Source organism: Coturnix japonica, chromosome 3 (genome assembly GCF_001577835.2).
Source record: "Coturnix japonica isolate 7356 chromosome 3, Coturnix japonica 2.1, whole genome shotgun sequence".
Taxonomy (NCBI): Eukaryota; Metazoa; Chordata; class Aves; order Galliformes; family Phasianidae; genus Coturnix; species Coturnix japonica.
In genome coordinates, this window is record NC_029518.1 from 83,499,580 (window position 1) to 83,517,585 (window position 18,006).

An 18,006-nucleotide genomic window follows, 5' to 3' on the forward strand; every position below is an offset into this window, starting at 1 on the left:
GCATGATTTTAGAGATCATCATATATTGTAGGTTGTATATTCCCGAGAACCCATTACATTTGGTAGTTAAGTAGAAGAGCATCTTAAAAAACAACAACAACAAAAAAAAACCAACCAAAAACATTGAGGATATTAAGATTTTCATTTAGGTAAGCAAGAATAGCTATAATGAAAATATGAGAAAATAAGGCAATAGAATAAAGAAGATTGCTTTCAAAATTATAACTACCTTATAGTCAGACAAGTGTTTTTAAATTGCTAGCTTTGGAAAAGGTCATGGTCTTTATGATTCAATATATCTCTTAGTGGGTTACTTTACATACAGTGGCATATAACTACCTCCTTATAGGGACACGTGTTTACATTTCAAGGACCCTCTTCATAATACGAACAGTTTACTTGCAAAACTGATTGAGAGCTGTTGAAACCAATACCCTTCAGTATGTTCAAGTTACTAAATGCATACTATAAAGTGAAATCAGAAAAGATGGGTTTGAATCTATTTCCTTTTGCATACTCAGATTTCTTTTTACAGAATTCCTGCATTGCCACTTTGATTCCCCCAGAAACACTTCTGGTGTTGAAATATGTTCTTAATGTATAGGAGGTAAAGAGCTTAAACTGCATTTTGTGCTGTATCCGTCACCTCTTCACTTTTGCTATTCATTTCTCAGTGTTGTATTTTCACAATGTTTAATTAGAAAATGAAGTCAAAGCCTAGAAAACAGACGGCTTAAACAGGCTTTGTAAATGTCGCTTAACAACTGTTCTGTGTTTGGAGTTTGGGGATGAAGCCTTCATCCGTATTTTTAGATATCCTTTTGATAGTACATGGAGACTGTGGAAATATTAACCAACAAATGATGACCACGCCAATAAAATGGAACCTATACAGCTGTATAAAATCTACTGCGTGTATACTGTGCAATACCTGATGTTATTTATACTTCATATAGTTTATAATCCACTCCATCAGATATCATAACACCAAATTCAATTTCAAGTCCTGCTCTTCTACTTACAGAACTGCTGCTTAATTAAGTATTAAGAAATAAAAAATTAAAAAATAAAAAATAAAAAAAATAAAATAAAGCCTACACTTAGTCTGAGCATTTTCAGAATTACAGGAACATATTGATTCATTCAATTTAATAGAGCTAAATCTAAACCCAGCAGTACATGAACATTTAAAATGGACTTAAGGCTTAAAGATCCTTGTTATTTCTTTAGCTGTAAGCAGAAGGAAAAGAAACCACATAATCTTGCACTAGAAAATTATTAGTATTTCATACAAGTATTCAGTCAACTTTAAAGAAAATGTAGTACAGATAAGTAACACACACATCATCAACTCATACTTCTTTTTATTTTCAGGCAAAAAATATCCAGCTTGGAAAAGGTCAAGTACCACGAATTCGACCTTTCTCTTGTGCACTCTCTGTCAAGGGCTTACTCTTGCAAGCAGAGAAGGAAGGATGCAGCCTTCTGTACGGCATGATCTTTCCCAGCAAGCATTCACTCACACTTTAACGAAAGCAACACTAGAGGGCATTGCTGTAATATTCTTTGCCTGAAAGCTGACAACTTCAATGCATTTCTTTCCATGAATGTTAATTGCCTCCACTTTTAACAGAATTGTTCTGTTTGTTAGCTTGTTGCCATACTGAAGTGTTAGCCATAAAAACTTCATTGCAGTGAAGCAGCCAAGGAGCTTTCTGGAAAACACTGTAATGCGCAGGGCTGGCTGCTGGCAGTCAAGGCACACATCAGCCACATGTAAGGCCTGTTTAGGCCCCAGTCTGCCTCTTCTGCAGAGCTGGACCGTGGCTGGAAGTAATCCAAGGGTGGCACTGGCTCAGAGGCACATCCTGGGGTGGGGGGTAAGTTGTCACCACGGGTGCCCAGTAGTCACCAGGGCTTACAGCCCCATCAGAGACCCTGCCACACTCCTTGGATAGCCACAATATCTTTAATTTGGGTTGTTTTAATGGAGTGCTTGGTGTGTTCCTCCATGGCAGAGGAAGGAGTCTTTGGGGAGGTTTGCGAATGCCACAAGGGGAATGACAAGCACTACGCTGAAGCAATGACTTCTAGGTCTCACTACCCTAGAGGCAGTACTGCATCCCACCATCATGCCACAGCCCAAAGCTCACACTATTCCGGGGCCTCTGTCTTTGTCAGAAATAAAGGCTTTTGCACTTAAGCAGTACCTGAATTGTCCCCATAATGTCTAAGCCTCGTGCCCGCTGCAGGCAGTCCCATGTAGTAGCAGTAGGTGAGCTCGTGGTAGCTACTCTCGTGCTTCAGGAGATGAGAAATCCTAAGATAAGGAATGAATAGGAATGGGGAAAATGCAATAAAAATGCAGAACACCCCACCCCATAAAAAAGAAAGAAAAGGGAAGGATTTTAAAAAAGAAAGAAAAGGGAAGGGTTTAAGGTCATGTAGCATGCATGTACAGCAAAAACAAAAACATGACCCCTTTAAACTTAGTTAAGCACAGAAATGTAGAATGAAACAAGTACAGAAATACCTAACAGTCATACTATGATGAAACCTTTCTGATACATTCACTTTTGCTATCCTATTTTGTGAAGGTTTGTAATGATCTTTTACTCTTTACATGGAAGGTACAGGAATAAAGAAAAAAATCTGAAATTATCATCTAGTTATTCATTCAGCAACTACAATGGACATCACCTACTAGAAACCCATGCAAAAGATCAGACCTAAAGAAAGAAATGAGCTTATTTAGGACAATCAGCTCTACAGTGAAGGTGATCAAATACCCAATGAATGGCAAATGCAGTTATTACTATACTTAACACTCTTATACACAAGCCAAGAAATGTGGTACCACAATGGGAAAAGGGAACGTCATACCATTAACAACAATTAGTTAAGATAATGATTCTAACTAACAACCAGTACCTCCTGGATCATATCAGTAAAATCAATGGCACAGACAGATAAGTTTTGCATTGACATATAAATGAATAAATAAATGGGTAGAAAAGCAAACAAATAAGTAAGGGTGAGTTTTTGGGAAGGTTTACTGTTGACTAGAAATTTGCAAATGGAAACATGCATGAAAAAAACTGCAATACATTGACTGTGAACCCAATGTACCTGAAATTCAACAGACCTATTACATGTGCCCCATACTGCTGGCTTTTACATGAGGTGGGATCATGCCTGGATGATAGTGCTGTTGTTAAATCAATATGTGTCAAAGCTCTAGCAGTACCTAAGGAACACTCTGAACACCACAGCAACTTAACTGACAAGCAGAAGCTTATTAATCTGCCATAATTCAGGCTCATTGCATTATATACTCACACCCTGTCCTTGGTTTACTAACTGATGAAACAACAGAAGCTGAATTTCATGGGAAGATTTGATTATCCCCAGCAGAAGCTTGACAGAGCTGGCCTGAGGGGGTTCCCTGGAAGCTGATGGCAGGTGCAATGAAAAGAATATTGACATATTGGCAGCTATTTGTCCAAGTTTCTGTTTAAAGTAGCTAAAAAGTAAGGAGACAGGAGGAAAATGTTAACAGTTTGGACCCAAAAGGACCCAGGCAATTCCTTACAAAGCATGGAAAGTTAGCTGAGAAATAAGCTACCATTATTTGCAAAGCATTCAAGGAATGAAAGCTTTGCCTTTCCTCCTTAATAATGAGTAGTGCAGTATCTCTGCAGATGTCCAGACGTCTAGAATCAACAGCATCCAAAACTCAATGTCCCATTTTATTCACTACAGAGCTAACATAGCATGGACCAATATTTAACTGCCTCCAGTAAACTCAAAGCCCTTCCTGTACTTCTGTGCCTCAATTTCCATGTGATAGATTTCTCCCTGCTCACAGTGCTGCCGTAAAGACAAATACCATGGAGTCTGGATGATGCTCAGATATCACCAGAAACTCTTGCAAGAAAGTACACCGAGCCACTTTCTCAGTTACACCACCTTGAAGACAAATGCAAAAGCTAAAGACCTGGAGCCACTCATTCCTGAGGTAAAGGCACCCTTAGGGACATGGTGACCTTTTAATAACAGTATCACCTAGTTTTCCTCCTCCCAAAACACAGGGCTGCACAGGGTTGATTTCAGGGGATGCTCCTATAGTCACGCCGTGTGGGTTTGTAGCAATAGTCCTGACCTCATCCTGAGGCTGCATGCAACAGTACAGACAGACACAGTCAAAAGCAGTTATGTTATGTACATTACAATTTAAATATGAGCTAAGCTCTTTGGTTTGATTTACAGCAGAAATTGGGCATTTTTTTAATCTCAGCACAATCAAATCAAATCAAGTTAATTCCTACTCAGAAATCAGTAAAATATTTTTTCCATAGTCTTTAGAAATGAAATGTTAGTTTGACTTGCCTGTCAGCACTGAACGCTGAATTACAGCTCATCTTCTCTCAGTCTAACATGTACTATTTGTACATATCAAATCAGCCCGTACGATGATGGAGAATTCATCCACGCATCCCACTAGTTTTAGTCTATACAGTGTGGTGTGCATTCCTGCTTAATGCTTACTTCCCCACTGCTTTGTTGTGCGTTGGTTCACAGAGAAAAAGACAGGCTGGTTTATACGGGAAACAGATTTCAGCATTACAGGATAAAGTGACAATGTGGCATTCTCAGTATTTTATCCCAGACTCAGAATGTTGTGCTGCCCACAGACCCAGACCTACAAAAAGCAGGGGAGCAAACCCACAAGAAAATCTGGATCATCTTGGAACTCAGCTGCCTTTGAAGCACACTGAAACTGCCTGTTACCATGGCTATTTTACATGTCATTATATGATGTACATAAAATAGATTAAAAGTATCATAAATCATAGTTTACATTCTTCTTGCTGAGAATACCACTGAAACCCCAATCCATGTTTCCTAAGACTAAGGTTTTACCTGGACCACTTCTGTTAACAATTATACCCTATACAAACTGCAGTATATACATCAAAGTATTTCAGAAGTCTCTTTTTGCAATAAGGACCTTCCAGAATTACAGAACTATTTAAGAAAGAGAACTCTGAGCATTATAGGCTTTTACTCTCACCTCTGCTACATCAATATGGGGATGCAGACTCCCAAGCAAACAGATGCAACACCTGCAAGAGGCCCATAAAATGTTTCTTTAGCCTCAAGCATCCTTCTTGGAGGTGAGGCCAATTCTCTCATGAAAAAGAAGAAATAATAGACAAGAAGATACCCCTTGAGAATGCTCCAGAATTCAAAGCAGGACCAAAAACACAGCAGGGCATTGGCTTTGTTTCAAAACAAAACCTCAAAATAAAATTCATATTGAAACAATAAATAAAAGAAAAATTAAAAAGAAAGAATGATAGAAAGGCTTTAACCATACATGCTTATAAGAAGTTAATATTTTCAAATCCTGAGCAGAGGGAGGTCTCTGCCATATGTATCTAAATCTTGCAAAAGTCTAAAATTTAGGTCACATCTATTTAGGACACTGAGCATCCCTTTTGGCAAGTTCAACATGGCTTCACGCTGAGCTACTTGAGCTGTCTTGCTCAACATGCTATAGCCTTTCACATCTAGTTCTGAAATGCTCTTCTCTCTCCAGGTGCCGTATAAAGTTTCCATGGGTTTTATCTTGGGACTGAGGTCTCTGCTCTCAGGAGATGGGAGTAGAAATAAGGAACTGCAGTGTTGAGGATGAGAGGCTTTTACAGTGACATCCTTGAGATCTCTCAAAGTGCTTCAATGGCAAAGGTGCCTAAAAGCGAGTGTGCTACTTTAAGTTATCTGAATTGCATACTATGCCTTTGTGCTGAGAAGAATACAACGTATTGTATCTTAACCATTAACGTACTAATATTTGGGTCATGAATTAGGAAAACCAGAGTTATTCAGAATGATAGGAACAATTTCTCAGAGGCATATGCACAGCCAGTTCTTAATCCTGAATCTTCTTTAATTAGTATGCTTCCAAACTGCCAAGACTGAATTCCTCCAAAGTCCTTATATCAAAGCTTTTGCATCAGCATAAGAATCAAAGTACTCTTTCAGTCCAGTATATGTTCTTTGCTTGATCTTATACCCCCTGATGGTTCAGGAGAACTCTGATGCAATTTTGGGGGGCCATTAGGTTAAAGTTTCCTTTGAAATATGAAGACTAAAGGACATAATAACTGAGACTAATACAGCCAGTGCATCTAAGAATTGTACACTGAAGCATGTCAACATTTTCCTGTTATTCTAAGCAAATACATTATCTAATTGTTTATTATTCTTTGAACTAACACAAAACAGGGAATTATGAGGTCGGAAATGCAAAAGATGAAACGAAAAGGAAAGTATGCATGGGGTTGTACAACTATAGCATGTAGAGCAAAAACTGACATGAATAGCCTCATTTTTTAACACTGCAGTCTGCAGGTTTATTTCCAAAGCTGATAGTGCATTTGGGCATTATTTCGGACTTTGGTTTAAGCATAAGTGCAATTACAAATCAAAGACTATTTCTGTGTTTTAGTCAACAGTTGTCTAATGTGAGCCAGCAGTGTGCCCAGGTGGCCAAGAAGGTCAACAGCATCCTGGCTTCTATTAGAAACAATGCAGTCAGCAGGAGCAGGGAGGTAATTGGCCCCCTGTACTCAGCATTTGTGAGGCCGTATCTTGAGAACTATGTTTAGTTTTTGGCCTCTCACTACAAGAAAGACATTGAGGCCCTGGAGCATGTCCAAAGAAGGGCAACAAAGCTAAGGAAGGGTCTGTAATATAAGTCTTATGAGGAGCGGCTGAGGGTTGAAACTGTTTAATTTGGAGGAGTCTTGGGAGAGACCTTATCACTTTTAACAACTCCCTGAAAGAAGATTATAGTGAGGTAGAGGTTGGGTGCTTCTCCTATGTACCTGGTTACTAGCGAGGTACACATTACTACAGAGGTAACAGCCTTCAGTTGCACCAGGGCAGGTTCAGGTTGAATGTTAGAAAAAAATTCTCCTCAGAAGGAGTGATGAAGCATTGGCACAGGCTGCACAAGGAGGAGGTGGACTGACGGTCCCTGGAGGTGCTCAAGAGAAGAGTAGATGTGGCACTGAGGGACACAGTTTAGTGGGCATGGTGTGGATGGGTCGATGGTTGGACTAGGTGATTTCAGAGGTCTTTTCCAACTTTAATGATTCTATGACTCTAAACACGCATCAGAAAGGACAAGCACCAATAGGTAACAGTAATGTTTAGCTTGTGCATCAAGGATTTGTCTTCTACTTAATAACTTGTGAGAACGTAGACAAAGAAATGCATGCTTTCAGTGCTAATAGGGAAGACAAGATTTTTTCAACTCTATCCAAAGAGCAGTTCAACTGTCCTTTCAGCCACATTAATCTACTGCAGGCTAAGGAAGTATAGGGTATTAAATGTTACCCAAAGTGAACAGAAGGAGTGAGAAACAAATCAGCTATTAACTGCTAATTGTTGGGGAAAGGGAGGAGGAATCATTTTCTTTGGAACACAGTGGAACTGTGTTATTAACTTCTCATTTGCTCAAGTAACCATGTTGCACTTCAATGGATTTATTGATGAAGAACTTAGAAAAAGAGCTAGTAAGTATCTTGGCAACTTTGAGGCACCCTTTTATTGTTCAGAAGTGAAGTCCCTTGAGTTTGCAACACTGCTGCAGACTAATAAGCTGAGTGACAAACTTCTTTTGTGTGTGTGTGTATGTGTGTACACATTTTTTTTTTCCTCAACATCAAGACTATTTATGTAGAATGGAATTTCTCTCACAATGTAAAGATGAACACTAATAAAATAAATACAGTGTGGCTCTATGTCATTCTTCAAAATCAGGCTATTACACTCTTATCTCTCCATTAATAAAACTAATCTTTTCACTCATAGAATCATAGAATCACAAGGTTGGAAAGGACCTAAAAGATCATCTAGTCCAACTGTCCTCCCTTTACCATACCTACAGAAAGCCCCTAAGCCATATCTCCTAGCTCCCTATCCAAATATCCTCGAAATTATTTCCATAGAAGAGATGCTTGAAGAATAGAAGAACTTACAAGCTTAAGTTTTCCTTGTCTAATATTGTCAAATATTCAAGATAATCATGGCAACTATGTTTCTTTCATAATGGGAGACCCCCTCACATCAAGGAAGGGGATCATCTTTGTAATTATAAATCTGTAAAAGCTGTATTGTTTCTGCATGCGTGTCTGAGGTCTGGAACAAAACTCTAAATTTTTAACTTTGTATTAACTTTGCAGCAGTTTGTAAGAATTGTTCAGTGCTGTTTAGGGCATATGTAAAATATTTCATAAAAACCTTTATCTATTACCCAATACAGCTGTTAAGTACAGTACAATTGTTAAGTCATATCACGGGACAGCTTATTCAGGCAAGCAAATCAAATAAGTTTTTTAAGAAAACAGAGAAAGAGAGGCTAAAAGAGAGTGCTTTTCTCATGCAGATTTCAGGCTGCTACAGCTATGATCTCCACATTCATTATTTTTTTAAAATGTCATATAAAAAAATACCAAGATGCTCTCCATTTGTCATAAAGAGAGATCGAGGGAGGTGTTTTCAAAATACTGACTTTGAAATACAAACTCATTTTCATCAATTTATCTTCATCTTAAGAGAAACCAACTTTTAGGAGTCACAAAATCCTTAATGAAACTGTTGTGTTTTTTTAATGAACAGTTTGGAATATTTATCCTCAGGACCCCAAGGAGATGTTGGTTTGATTTGGAAATGCTTCATTTAAGAGCATGTTTTATCGACGCTGAAGTGTGAGTATATGGGTAGTACCTTCAGAACTGGTTTGGATGCAAAAACAAGCTTTTATGTTTTAACTGCTTGATGCTATAATTATGAAAGTAGTAAAATGTTTTACGTTACAGACATAGCAATTTCATCTGCAGGATGAGTTTGTTACCTAGCAGCAATGATGCCCCACCTCAGCTACTGAAGATGGATGAAATGTAAGGGGCAACACTGGTAGGGTCCTGAATCAGCACAGGAAGATGCTCTGAGAGGTTCCTCACAAATGAAAAACACTTTCAATTCTGCAGCATATGTACCAGCAGATTGCAGATTCATGTGCTGGAGAGGCTCCCAAAACAATCTCACAAAGACTGCTGAACACCAATGAAAGGGCAACAGTGGCTGGTATTTCAATCCAGCCAGCCCACTGAAGTGTGGGGTATTTTTCTTCCTTTTATTTTTCTGCATGGAAAAGAAAGAACATGAATCTCTCTGAACAGGGAGAATAAAGAGAAACATTTTCCATTCCAGCCTATTAATTTCCACAAACTAACAGGAGCCTTGGGGAACAGACAGAGAAAAAGATACCAAGTAATGTTATTCTCCTACCAGTATTTTGGCGCTGAGGTGGCACTCAGAAACCTTAATACAATTGCTGAAAAGGATTTAAAGCAATGTACAGCTGAGTGAGATCACATGGAAACTGCACTATTGCCTATCTTGGTTGAAGCTTGTACTCCTTTATCTCACTGAAGGGCTGCCATTTGCATCAGCCAAGCTTCAATTTCCATTCTCTTAAAGATACAGTCTAAGAGAAAAAACAAAAAAAAAAAAACAAAAAAAAAAAAACCAAAACTAAAATACTGTATCAAGGCTCTCTAGGCTGGAGGAATGACACAGCAGTTCTAGCGGCATTTTAAAAATCAATGAATTTATGACTCAGAATAATTGGAAAGGGATTCTTTCAGAATTACTACTAGTTGTCACCTTATTGTAACCACTTGGCCCACAGAAAAGAAATAGCATTGAAACTTCCAAACGTATGCTGTGTTAGCAGTGTGACCACATTCCACAGCGGATGTGGACCTCAGTCCAAAATGTAGCTATAAATTGATGAGTTGGAACATCAGGGAGTAGTAAGCGCTTCCAATTCATTTTCCCATAGACACAAGTAGCAAATAAAGGCCTTTAAGGTTAAATGGGCACAACAGGCAAGCTGTCATTCTTAGATTAAGTTGTCAGCCAAGAAGCAAAGAAGTTCAATGCTAAATTTCCGTTTTACTAAGCAGTGGTAAGGTGACATATGGAGATGGAGTGCTGAGTCTTCCATGAGAGATGGAGTGTTCTGTCTCCCAGAACAGGAGAGACATGGATGTATCGGAAAGAGTGCAACATGAAGAAGGTGAAAAGACTGTAGTACCTCTCCTACAAGGAAAGGCAGGAGAGCTGGGGCTGTTCAGACTGGAGGAGATTTGAGAGATTCATCGATGTGTATAAATACTTGAGGGAAGGGTGCAAAGAGGATGGAGTCAGGTTCTTTTTGGCAGTGTCCAGTGCTGGGATTAGTATTTCTGTATAGTGTGATAAGGGAACAATGACACAGGTTGTCTCCTCACAGGAATCTCCTTGGAGATCTTCAAAAACCATCTGGATGTGGTCCTGGACACCCTGTTCTGGGTGACCCTGCTGGTGCAGGGCTTGGGCCAGATGGACCCAAAGGTCCCTGCCCAACTCAGCTATTCTGTCATTCTGTGAAAATAAGAGATTTTACTTGAAAATGTTGTTTGTTTTCTTTTTCAAACTGAGCTCAGACACAAAGGGAAGGTGAGACTCTGGGAAAAGCCATTCTGAAGAAGCAAAAATCAGATCAGTGACGAGCTTCCCAGTCTATGTTCCTCTGCAGAGGTCCGGGAAGGGGACAAAAAGTGCAGGGGAAGGCACAGGGCTGGGAACTGTACTAACCCAAATGATGATCGTGGTCTGGCTGCTCCAAGGGAATCAATCCATGATGGGTAGGAAGGAGCAGACAAGGTTTTAAGGGGAAAAGAGTAAGTAAAATCACTGAGAAGAGCCTAGAAATGCTATGAAATACAACACAAAAATATCTAACCTTGAAATAATGAGTTAGATTTCTCCATTGAGAAAAGAACTCATTCTAACATGTCTGTGCCACCCAGGATAAGATAACGTACACTGAGATGAGCAAGCAAAATTGCTACATCTTGAAATAACTTTTTTCTAATGTTTCATCTCACTGGCTGAATGCTTCCTAAGTGGTAGCTGCAGAGTGGCAAAATGAAGATGCAGAAGCACTCAGACTTGAATAAAAGGAAAAGAGCTTGAATAGCACCTAGATTTTGGTAGTAATGTAGGTTAAAGGCTGAGTTTACATCCTGACACAGAACAGGCATACGACCTGACATTTGGAGGACTGGCTCCAGAGGGACTAGAAATGGGACAGAGATACTATTAATTCCATAACTGTGTCATCAGTCTTAAGCAAGGACTCATGGCCAGAAGCTTCATAGAAATGTACAGACCCATCTGTTTCTTGTGGTACTCTATCTACATGATATATATGATTGTCTATTTATTTAAAGACCTGGCCATTTTTTTTTCTTTTCTAACACAGTCTTTGGAATGGTATAATAACAACGATAATTGGTATAACAACAACAACAATAACAATAATGGTCCTTAATGGAAAGAGAGGTTCTAAAACCCATAAATCATTCATATAAGACACTAAGGTTTAATATTTTAATCCTTCCCATAGTGGTTAATGAGAAAAAAATGGTGTGAAAAGAAAACAAAGAAATCCCAATTGTTTCTGAATGCCTTCTGTGCAAAAATAAATCATTTGAACTCCAGAGATATTTTTGACATTGAGCTAAAGGTGTGCTATAAGAGAGTAGGAGGCTTGGTGGGTGAATATAATAGCTGCTTACCTAGGAGAGATGTATTAGAATCTATAAAGAGAAATGTGTGGCTGCCCCCATTTAATGGACATTAACCAGAATATCAGTCACATAATTCATCTTTGATAGCAATTCTGGTGAGCTTGGTGGTTTTTCTTTAAAGCAAAGCCATACATCAGCATTCAATACAATTATTCAGTTGGATGGCAAAAGCTGGTGCAGCACCTCTGCTCCCTGTAAATCCCATTGTTCAAATTTTCATAAGAACAGAAGAACTGAAACAGTAAAAATGTTCTTTTTGTGTGTGTGTTCCACTTCACATTTCTCATCCAGATCCTTACATAGCTGACTATCTTACTATCTTCTCATTATTATTTCTTATTATTACTTACTATCTACTATTCTTATTACTTACTATCTTACTATTCTTATTATTACTTTCTATCTTCTCATTACTATCTTCTCATTATTTTCTAACAACTTCCTAATAGTGTAAACCTGCAATCAAGGACTGACTGTTCAAAAAATACTCTTTGCTCTATTAAGAGAAACCTTTTCAAATGCACATAGCAATTTATTTTTACATATTTTGTTAATTTATAGTATAAGGCTTGCACATGTGTGTGTGTTATATATCAAACTCTCTACTGAGTCCTGACAAAACAGATCTAAAGGAGATACAACCTTCAGTAATAAGGTCTGGTTATGTAAGACACTTAAATCTGTTTCTGTGTGAAATCTCCTATAGATTCCTGTTAGGACACTGTCAGGATTTGGTTTTGGCCAAGCTGGTCAATACAATTACAGCCACAGCTCCACAATTACTATGGGCACTTTTATTCAGATTAATGTCACTCATACAGTAAATTAAACGGCCCGTAGATTGCTTTAATATCCTGAGTTAGAGATTATTTAAATACCTTTGTTAATCCCGAATTCTTTCAGCTGACTCTTCATTCACAGTGCAATGTAATCCATGACTAATGCTCCTATTACACTTTTTTTCTGCTGGAGTGTTCCTTACCTTCAAGGCTCATCTTTGCTGAATCTTAGCATCTGATTTGCAAAGCCAGGGATGCTGTCCAAAAATATGTTCCAGTTTCCGTACAGTATGTACTCTCAACAAAGTGTTTCACTTATGCATTTTTAGTTAGTGCTCAGTATTCCACATTAAGCTTAGCTGTCAGTTCCAGCATTCATAATTACTCTATTTGACCATACAAACAAATCTGAAGCCTGTTTGTTTTTCACTAATGTGACCAATATATTTAGCATTTCATGAGCTCTGCTATAAATAAAATAATGGGTGGAATCAGTCATTGGTATAAATTCATCGAAAACAACAGAATTACCTCTGAGAATAATTTAGTCTATTTAGTTATCATTTAATTGCCGGTATTTACCTGTAATCATCTGCTTATTAAAACACAACTACATCCACTTTAGTTGATGGCTTTGGGCCACATCCAAAGGCCATCCTAATCAGTGGTAGACTTCTCAGTGACGTCAGAGTGCCTTACCTTGTGCTCAAGATACGCTACATTCAACTTCAAATTCAACAGAAAATGCTCTGTTCAGTATCTTGGTCACAGAGCTGCAGGTATTGAATTAAATTGAGATCCCCTTTGCCTAACCAAACATCCACATAGCAGGAGAGGTTCAACAGCTGACCCCTTCAACAGCCACAGCCAAATCAATGTGATTAAAGAGGAAAGGCAGAATTTTGAAGTGGGGCTATAAATCATAACATGAAATGGAGGCCCAGAATAAAAAGGCTGATGAACACCTGGCAGTGTTTTATGCCATCTCAATACCCTGCTTTCCTGCTACCCCAGCAGAAGAAATTCATACAAATACCTTCTGTCACAAGTGAACAGGCACATTTAAAAGGTCAAAGCAAGAGTCCTGTGGCCTAAATTTGAAACTTCTTATAAAGAGAAAGGAAGTCCCTGAATATTTTCTATACTGTAGTGAAAACGCAATACATCTCAAGATGGGAACCAAATGCTGGCTGTAACCAATGCCTTGTGTGATTTGGAATCAAATGACTTAAGAAATTGTTTCTGTCCCTGTGAAATCTAACTCAGCCAAGACCCACAGCAATGCTCAACTGTGTGTGTATGATACAAGTGAAAAGGACTTTATTTTTTTGTGATGGGGTCTCAGTTTGGAATTCATTTACCCAAAAGTTTCTAAAAGTTCAGGTCTATTAATCTATGTGCTATAAAACTCCTCTCTTTTCATAGGCTATGGCACAAGGACATGCTAAAATGAGCAGAACTGCTCATAATCATGAGCAGTTCTCTTGTACTACTTAATGTATGATACTGCATGAAGTACAACAACAGTACACAGAACACAACTGTACTTATTGCATTGTACTTCCTGTAATTATAGCTTACATACCAAAAGAAGAGGGACATGTAGGACATGGGAACGAAAAGCTCCAACCGGTGAGTTGTGAGAACCATATCACCAGTAGTGGCCATGTGGTTAACTTAGAATCAGAAGCCCATTTGAGTATTCTGCTCAGAACAGGACTGTCTTCTCTCTATTACTGCTTCATTACTACTCTCTGCTTTAATTTCTTCTGTTTGGAAAAGGAAATCACCTACTTCATCCCCCGTCTCTATTTTCTCTCATTTTATATCTGGCTGCTCTGTTCTTTTTCTCTGTAGAATAATAATTTCTTTTTTTCTTTCCAAAAAGTTGATCACTTCAGGCATGAATTCCTGGATTAAGTTTTAGGGAAGGAATCTCCTGTTCTTTGCTGCCTGATGGATAATTGGTAACCAATTCCAGAAATGCCATGATACGCTCTGGCAATCACAGTTTTAAACTTGATAAGTACAAGTTTCCACGAGCAACAAGAGGCAGCCTTGGGAGGAGCAGAGACTGAGGACCACTGGTACCTCACCAGCAACAGCCAGGAGGCAAGTTTACATATTCACAGGAGTACTTTTACTAGCCCTTAAATCTCTGATTCAGTAAAGCTCTACTCCCTACACTACTATGTCATCTGCTTTCCAGACTATGCCCTACAAGCACAATTGGCACTACAGCTGCCCCACAGCAATTCCCCAAGCAGAGAGACAGCAGTAGGTGTCTAAGCTAATCCCCACACTTTCTTCAGGTGGTGGTTATGCAGCGGAAGCACCATTTGATACGGGCCATTTATAGACAAGGTCGGATAATTCCTACTAAGAGAATAAAGGGAAGGAGAAGCAATGAAAACATGAAGTTCCCATGGCACTACTCTGAGTACGAGGAATGAATTTCCTCTCAGAGATCCATCCCGCCCAAGGGAACCAAGGATGTCAATTAGACTTGTCAAGATATCAGCAAAACTGCTTGAAAAGATGAAAAGCAACAGAGAACTGTAAGGTATAAGCCATGAGGTCCAGGAGAGGAATTCTGATGCAAGAAAAGCCTTCTGGGAACTATGAAAAAACGACTGTTAAATTGAGGACACAGAAATAGTGTTTAGAGAGAGTGGTTCCAAACATAAACCATGAGAGTTAATTCATTTCAATGGATAATTCCACAAAGACAAGTATTGACTGTATTGGTTGCAAACTTCCTGCAGACTCAGATACAGGGAAGACGGGAAGAAGCAGCAATACTTGCAATTCAATTACATATTAATTTCCACTGCATTATATCAGCCCTTTTCTTTGAAATGTTCTCTTTGCAATTTTCAGCAGACTTCAAAATTTTGCAGGCACATAAATCAAGGAGGTGCTTCATGCCCTGGCCTGGAAAAAAATCCATTTTTATTTGGAGTAGATCACCTAGCACAGGATTTCTCATCCGCATTTCAGACAGTAATGGGAACTGCTGTCTAAGTGGTACAAATTCTCAATATTTTACTTTTATTATGCATACATTGCTTTAGAATCAATGTTGGTTAAGAATAATTAGATAACACACATGTTTTACTCAGAGCAGCATTCAGTTCCTGAAAGCAATTCTTAAGAGAGATATGCTAGTGAAACTGGGAAAAATAACTAATGGTCTCATATCTTCGGCACTGACCTGTGACGTGGAAAAGGTAAATTAAGTCAAGCCATTAAATCTATGCACAGTAAGAACCGAATACTGCCCTTTCTCTTCCTACAGAAACACCTGAGGCATCTTGCCAGCACTGAACTGGCAGTAAAAGGGAATGGGAATGCTGTCTGACACGGCTATGAGTTTAGTTTGTTTTAAACACTTAAATTAGCAAGGATATAGAGCAGATTTCTGAAATGTGAAACAAGGACAAAGAAGAATACCAACAATAAAATAANAAATAAAATAAAATAAAATAAAATAAAATAAAATAAAATAAAATAAAATAAAATAAAATAAAATAAAATAAAATAAAATAAAATAATGGGGCTTACATCAGCCTTGTTGTGGTAAATGATGATGCTATCTCAGTGATCCAAGTGATTGTTTTCGATCATAGGTACTGCATCCCTAAAAGAGTCACTTCTAATGAAATTCTTGGTTTTGGTGAGGGCTGATCCCAGCATCTCACTGTGACAAACTGAAATAGACGTGTCAGGCAAAAAAGAAAAGGAAAGTAAAGAAAAAAAAGGAAAGAAAAATATTAAAAATCATCAAATGCTTCTGCTGCATCTTTTATTCCTGTTTAGTTGCTAATTGGCTGCTCCTCTGACAGCACAGCAGACGCATGGCTCTGGGAAGCAGAGCCCCATCAGTCCCAGCATCACCTCTGCTGTCCTGTGGAGCAGGGCTGCACAGCCTGATGACACATCTCCAGCCTTGTCTGACATGGCACATTCTCGAGGAAAAGGCACTTGTTTTGAAGCCTTTGACAAGAAAACACACTTCTCTCTGACAAGGTTTGTCTTCTCACCACTTGTCTCCTAGACAGTGTTACTCATACATATTGAAAGAAATAAATGCAGCCAGGACCTTTAGACATATGCACTACTGCAAAGCAAATAGAATAAAGAAATGCAGCATAACTGCATCATGTAGCTAGTGACCCCCAGTGTCATCAAGTACTTGTCTGTGGCCTCTGTGGAATCCATTTCCCATGATTCCCATTATCAGCCATCTTCTCCCCATGACTGGTCTAACTGGAACAAATGCCTCCTTCTCCTGTTGGATGAATTCAGTTCTTAAGCGTGAATGACAAAGGTGTGTGGTAGTGAATATATGTGCTAACGATGCAAAAATCATCTAATACATATCCAGAAGCCAGAAGGATCTAGAAAAGTAAAATAAAATATCTGGAGTTAAAGGAACTTGAAAGTCAGGGAACATTAAATGCCTTTATTTAGGCTCTTCTGAATACATGTTAGGTTGCAAATTTCACTTATATGGTGTCTTGTCTGATGACCAGTTGGATTCCCATTTCATTTATTCAACGCACAAATTAAATGTCACTCTACAGAAAGGCATGCTAATGATTAAGGAAACTTTGATGTTGCTAAGGATAGTAACATCCACACTTCACTAAGAATAAATGTAAGGGGAGAGTACATTACTCCAAAGAACAAGACAAATGAAACAACACAAGCACATCCAACACTTAGACCAAATACAGAATTGCTCAGAAAGTGATTCACCAAGAACCCAACTGCAAAATCTCTGAAGTTTAGCAGGGAAATCAACTGAAATCTATGCTCAAATAACACAAACAGAAAAGCTCCAAGAGAAAAATTTTTCATTGGTAAAGGGGTAAAAACATGTAATTACAGATTTAGAAAGCCACAGGCTTATATTAGATACAGCAATTGAAACAGTTTTGATAATTCACTTTCCTTGCTGATCAGTAGTTTTCAAAGCTATTGACTGAGAAGCCAATACTCTTTTATGCAAGTCATTCCTAAAGACTAGAATTAAATGCTATAAGTTTCTGTATACGCTTGATACTTTCAAAGAAATACAAGATGCTAAGGCAGAAACTCAATTTATGTAAAGTGCTTTAATTTCTTTAATACCAATATAAAAATTTTTACTAACTCAGGATTTGGCCAACGTCCACATCCTCAGGAAAATTCACCAGCTCAGGCCAGCAGCCCACATACACCACTGTTCTGCTTTCACCAGTGGTTAGCAAGAGCCTCTTAAGGAAAGTAAAGAATTCTCCTTCTCTGGATACATACTCCTGGTATTCAACAGTTCAGTCTGGAGAAGAAGAGGCCCAGGGCTCTCTGCAGCTCCCTGAGGAGGGGAAGCTGAGGGAGATACAGAGAGCTCGACTCCTGGGAACTGATGACAGGATGGGAACCACACGAAGCTGCACCAGGGAAAGTACAGGCTGAGCATCAGGGGAAATTTCTTTAGCATGAGGGTGCTCAAACACTAGAACAGGATT

At 38.7% G+C, this 18,006-nt stretch overlaps 1 protein-coding gene across 5 annotated transcripts in view; it reads right to left on the reverse strand.

Annotated features, from left to right (window-relative positions):
• The window catches only part of DLGAP2 (DLG associated protein 2), a 454,289-nt gene that overhangs the window by 416,263 nt on the left and 20,020 nt on the right, over positions 1-18,006 (reverse strand). The window contains exon 2 of one of the 5 annotated variants that reach the window (XM_015859326.1): positions 2,211-2,320. The exons of the other annotated variants lie outside the window; for them this stretch is intronic. Coding sequence (XP_015714812.1) covers positions 2,211-2,225 — 15 coding nt within the window. The 5' untranslated portion in view covers positions 2,226-2,320. The remainder of the gene's footprint in view (positions 1-2,210; positions 2,321-18,006) is intronic. 5 annotated transcript variants of the gene reach the window in all.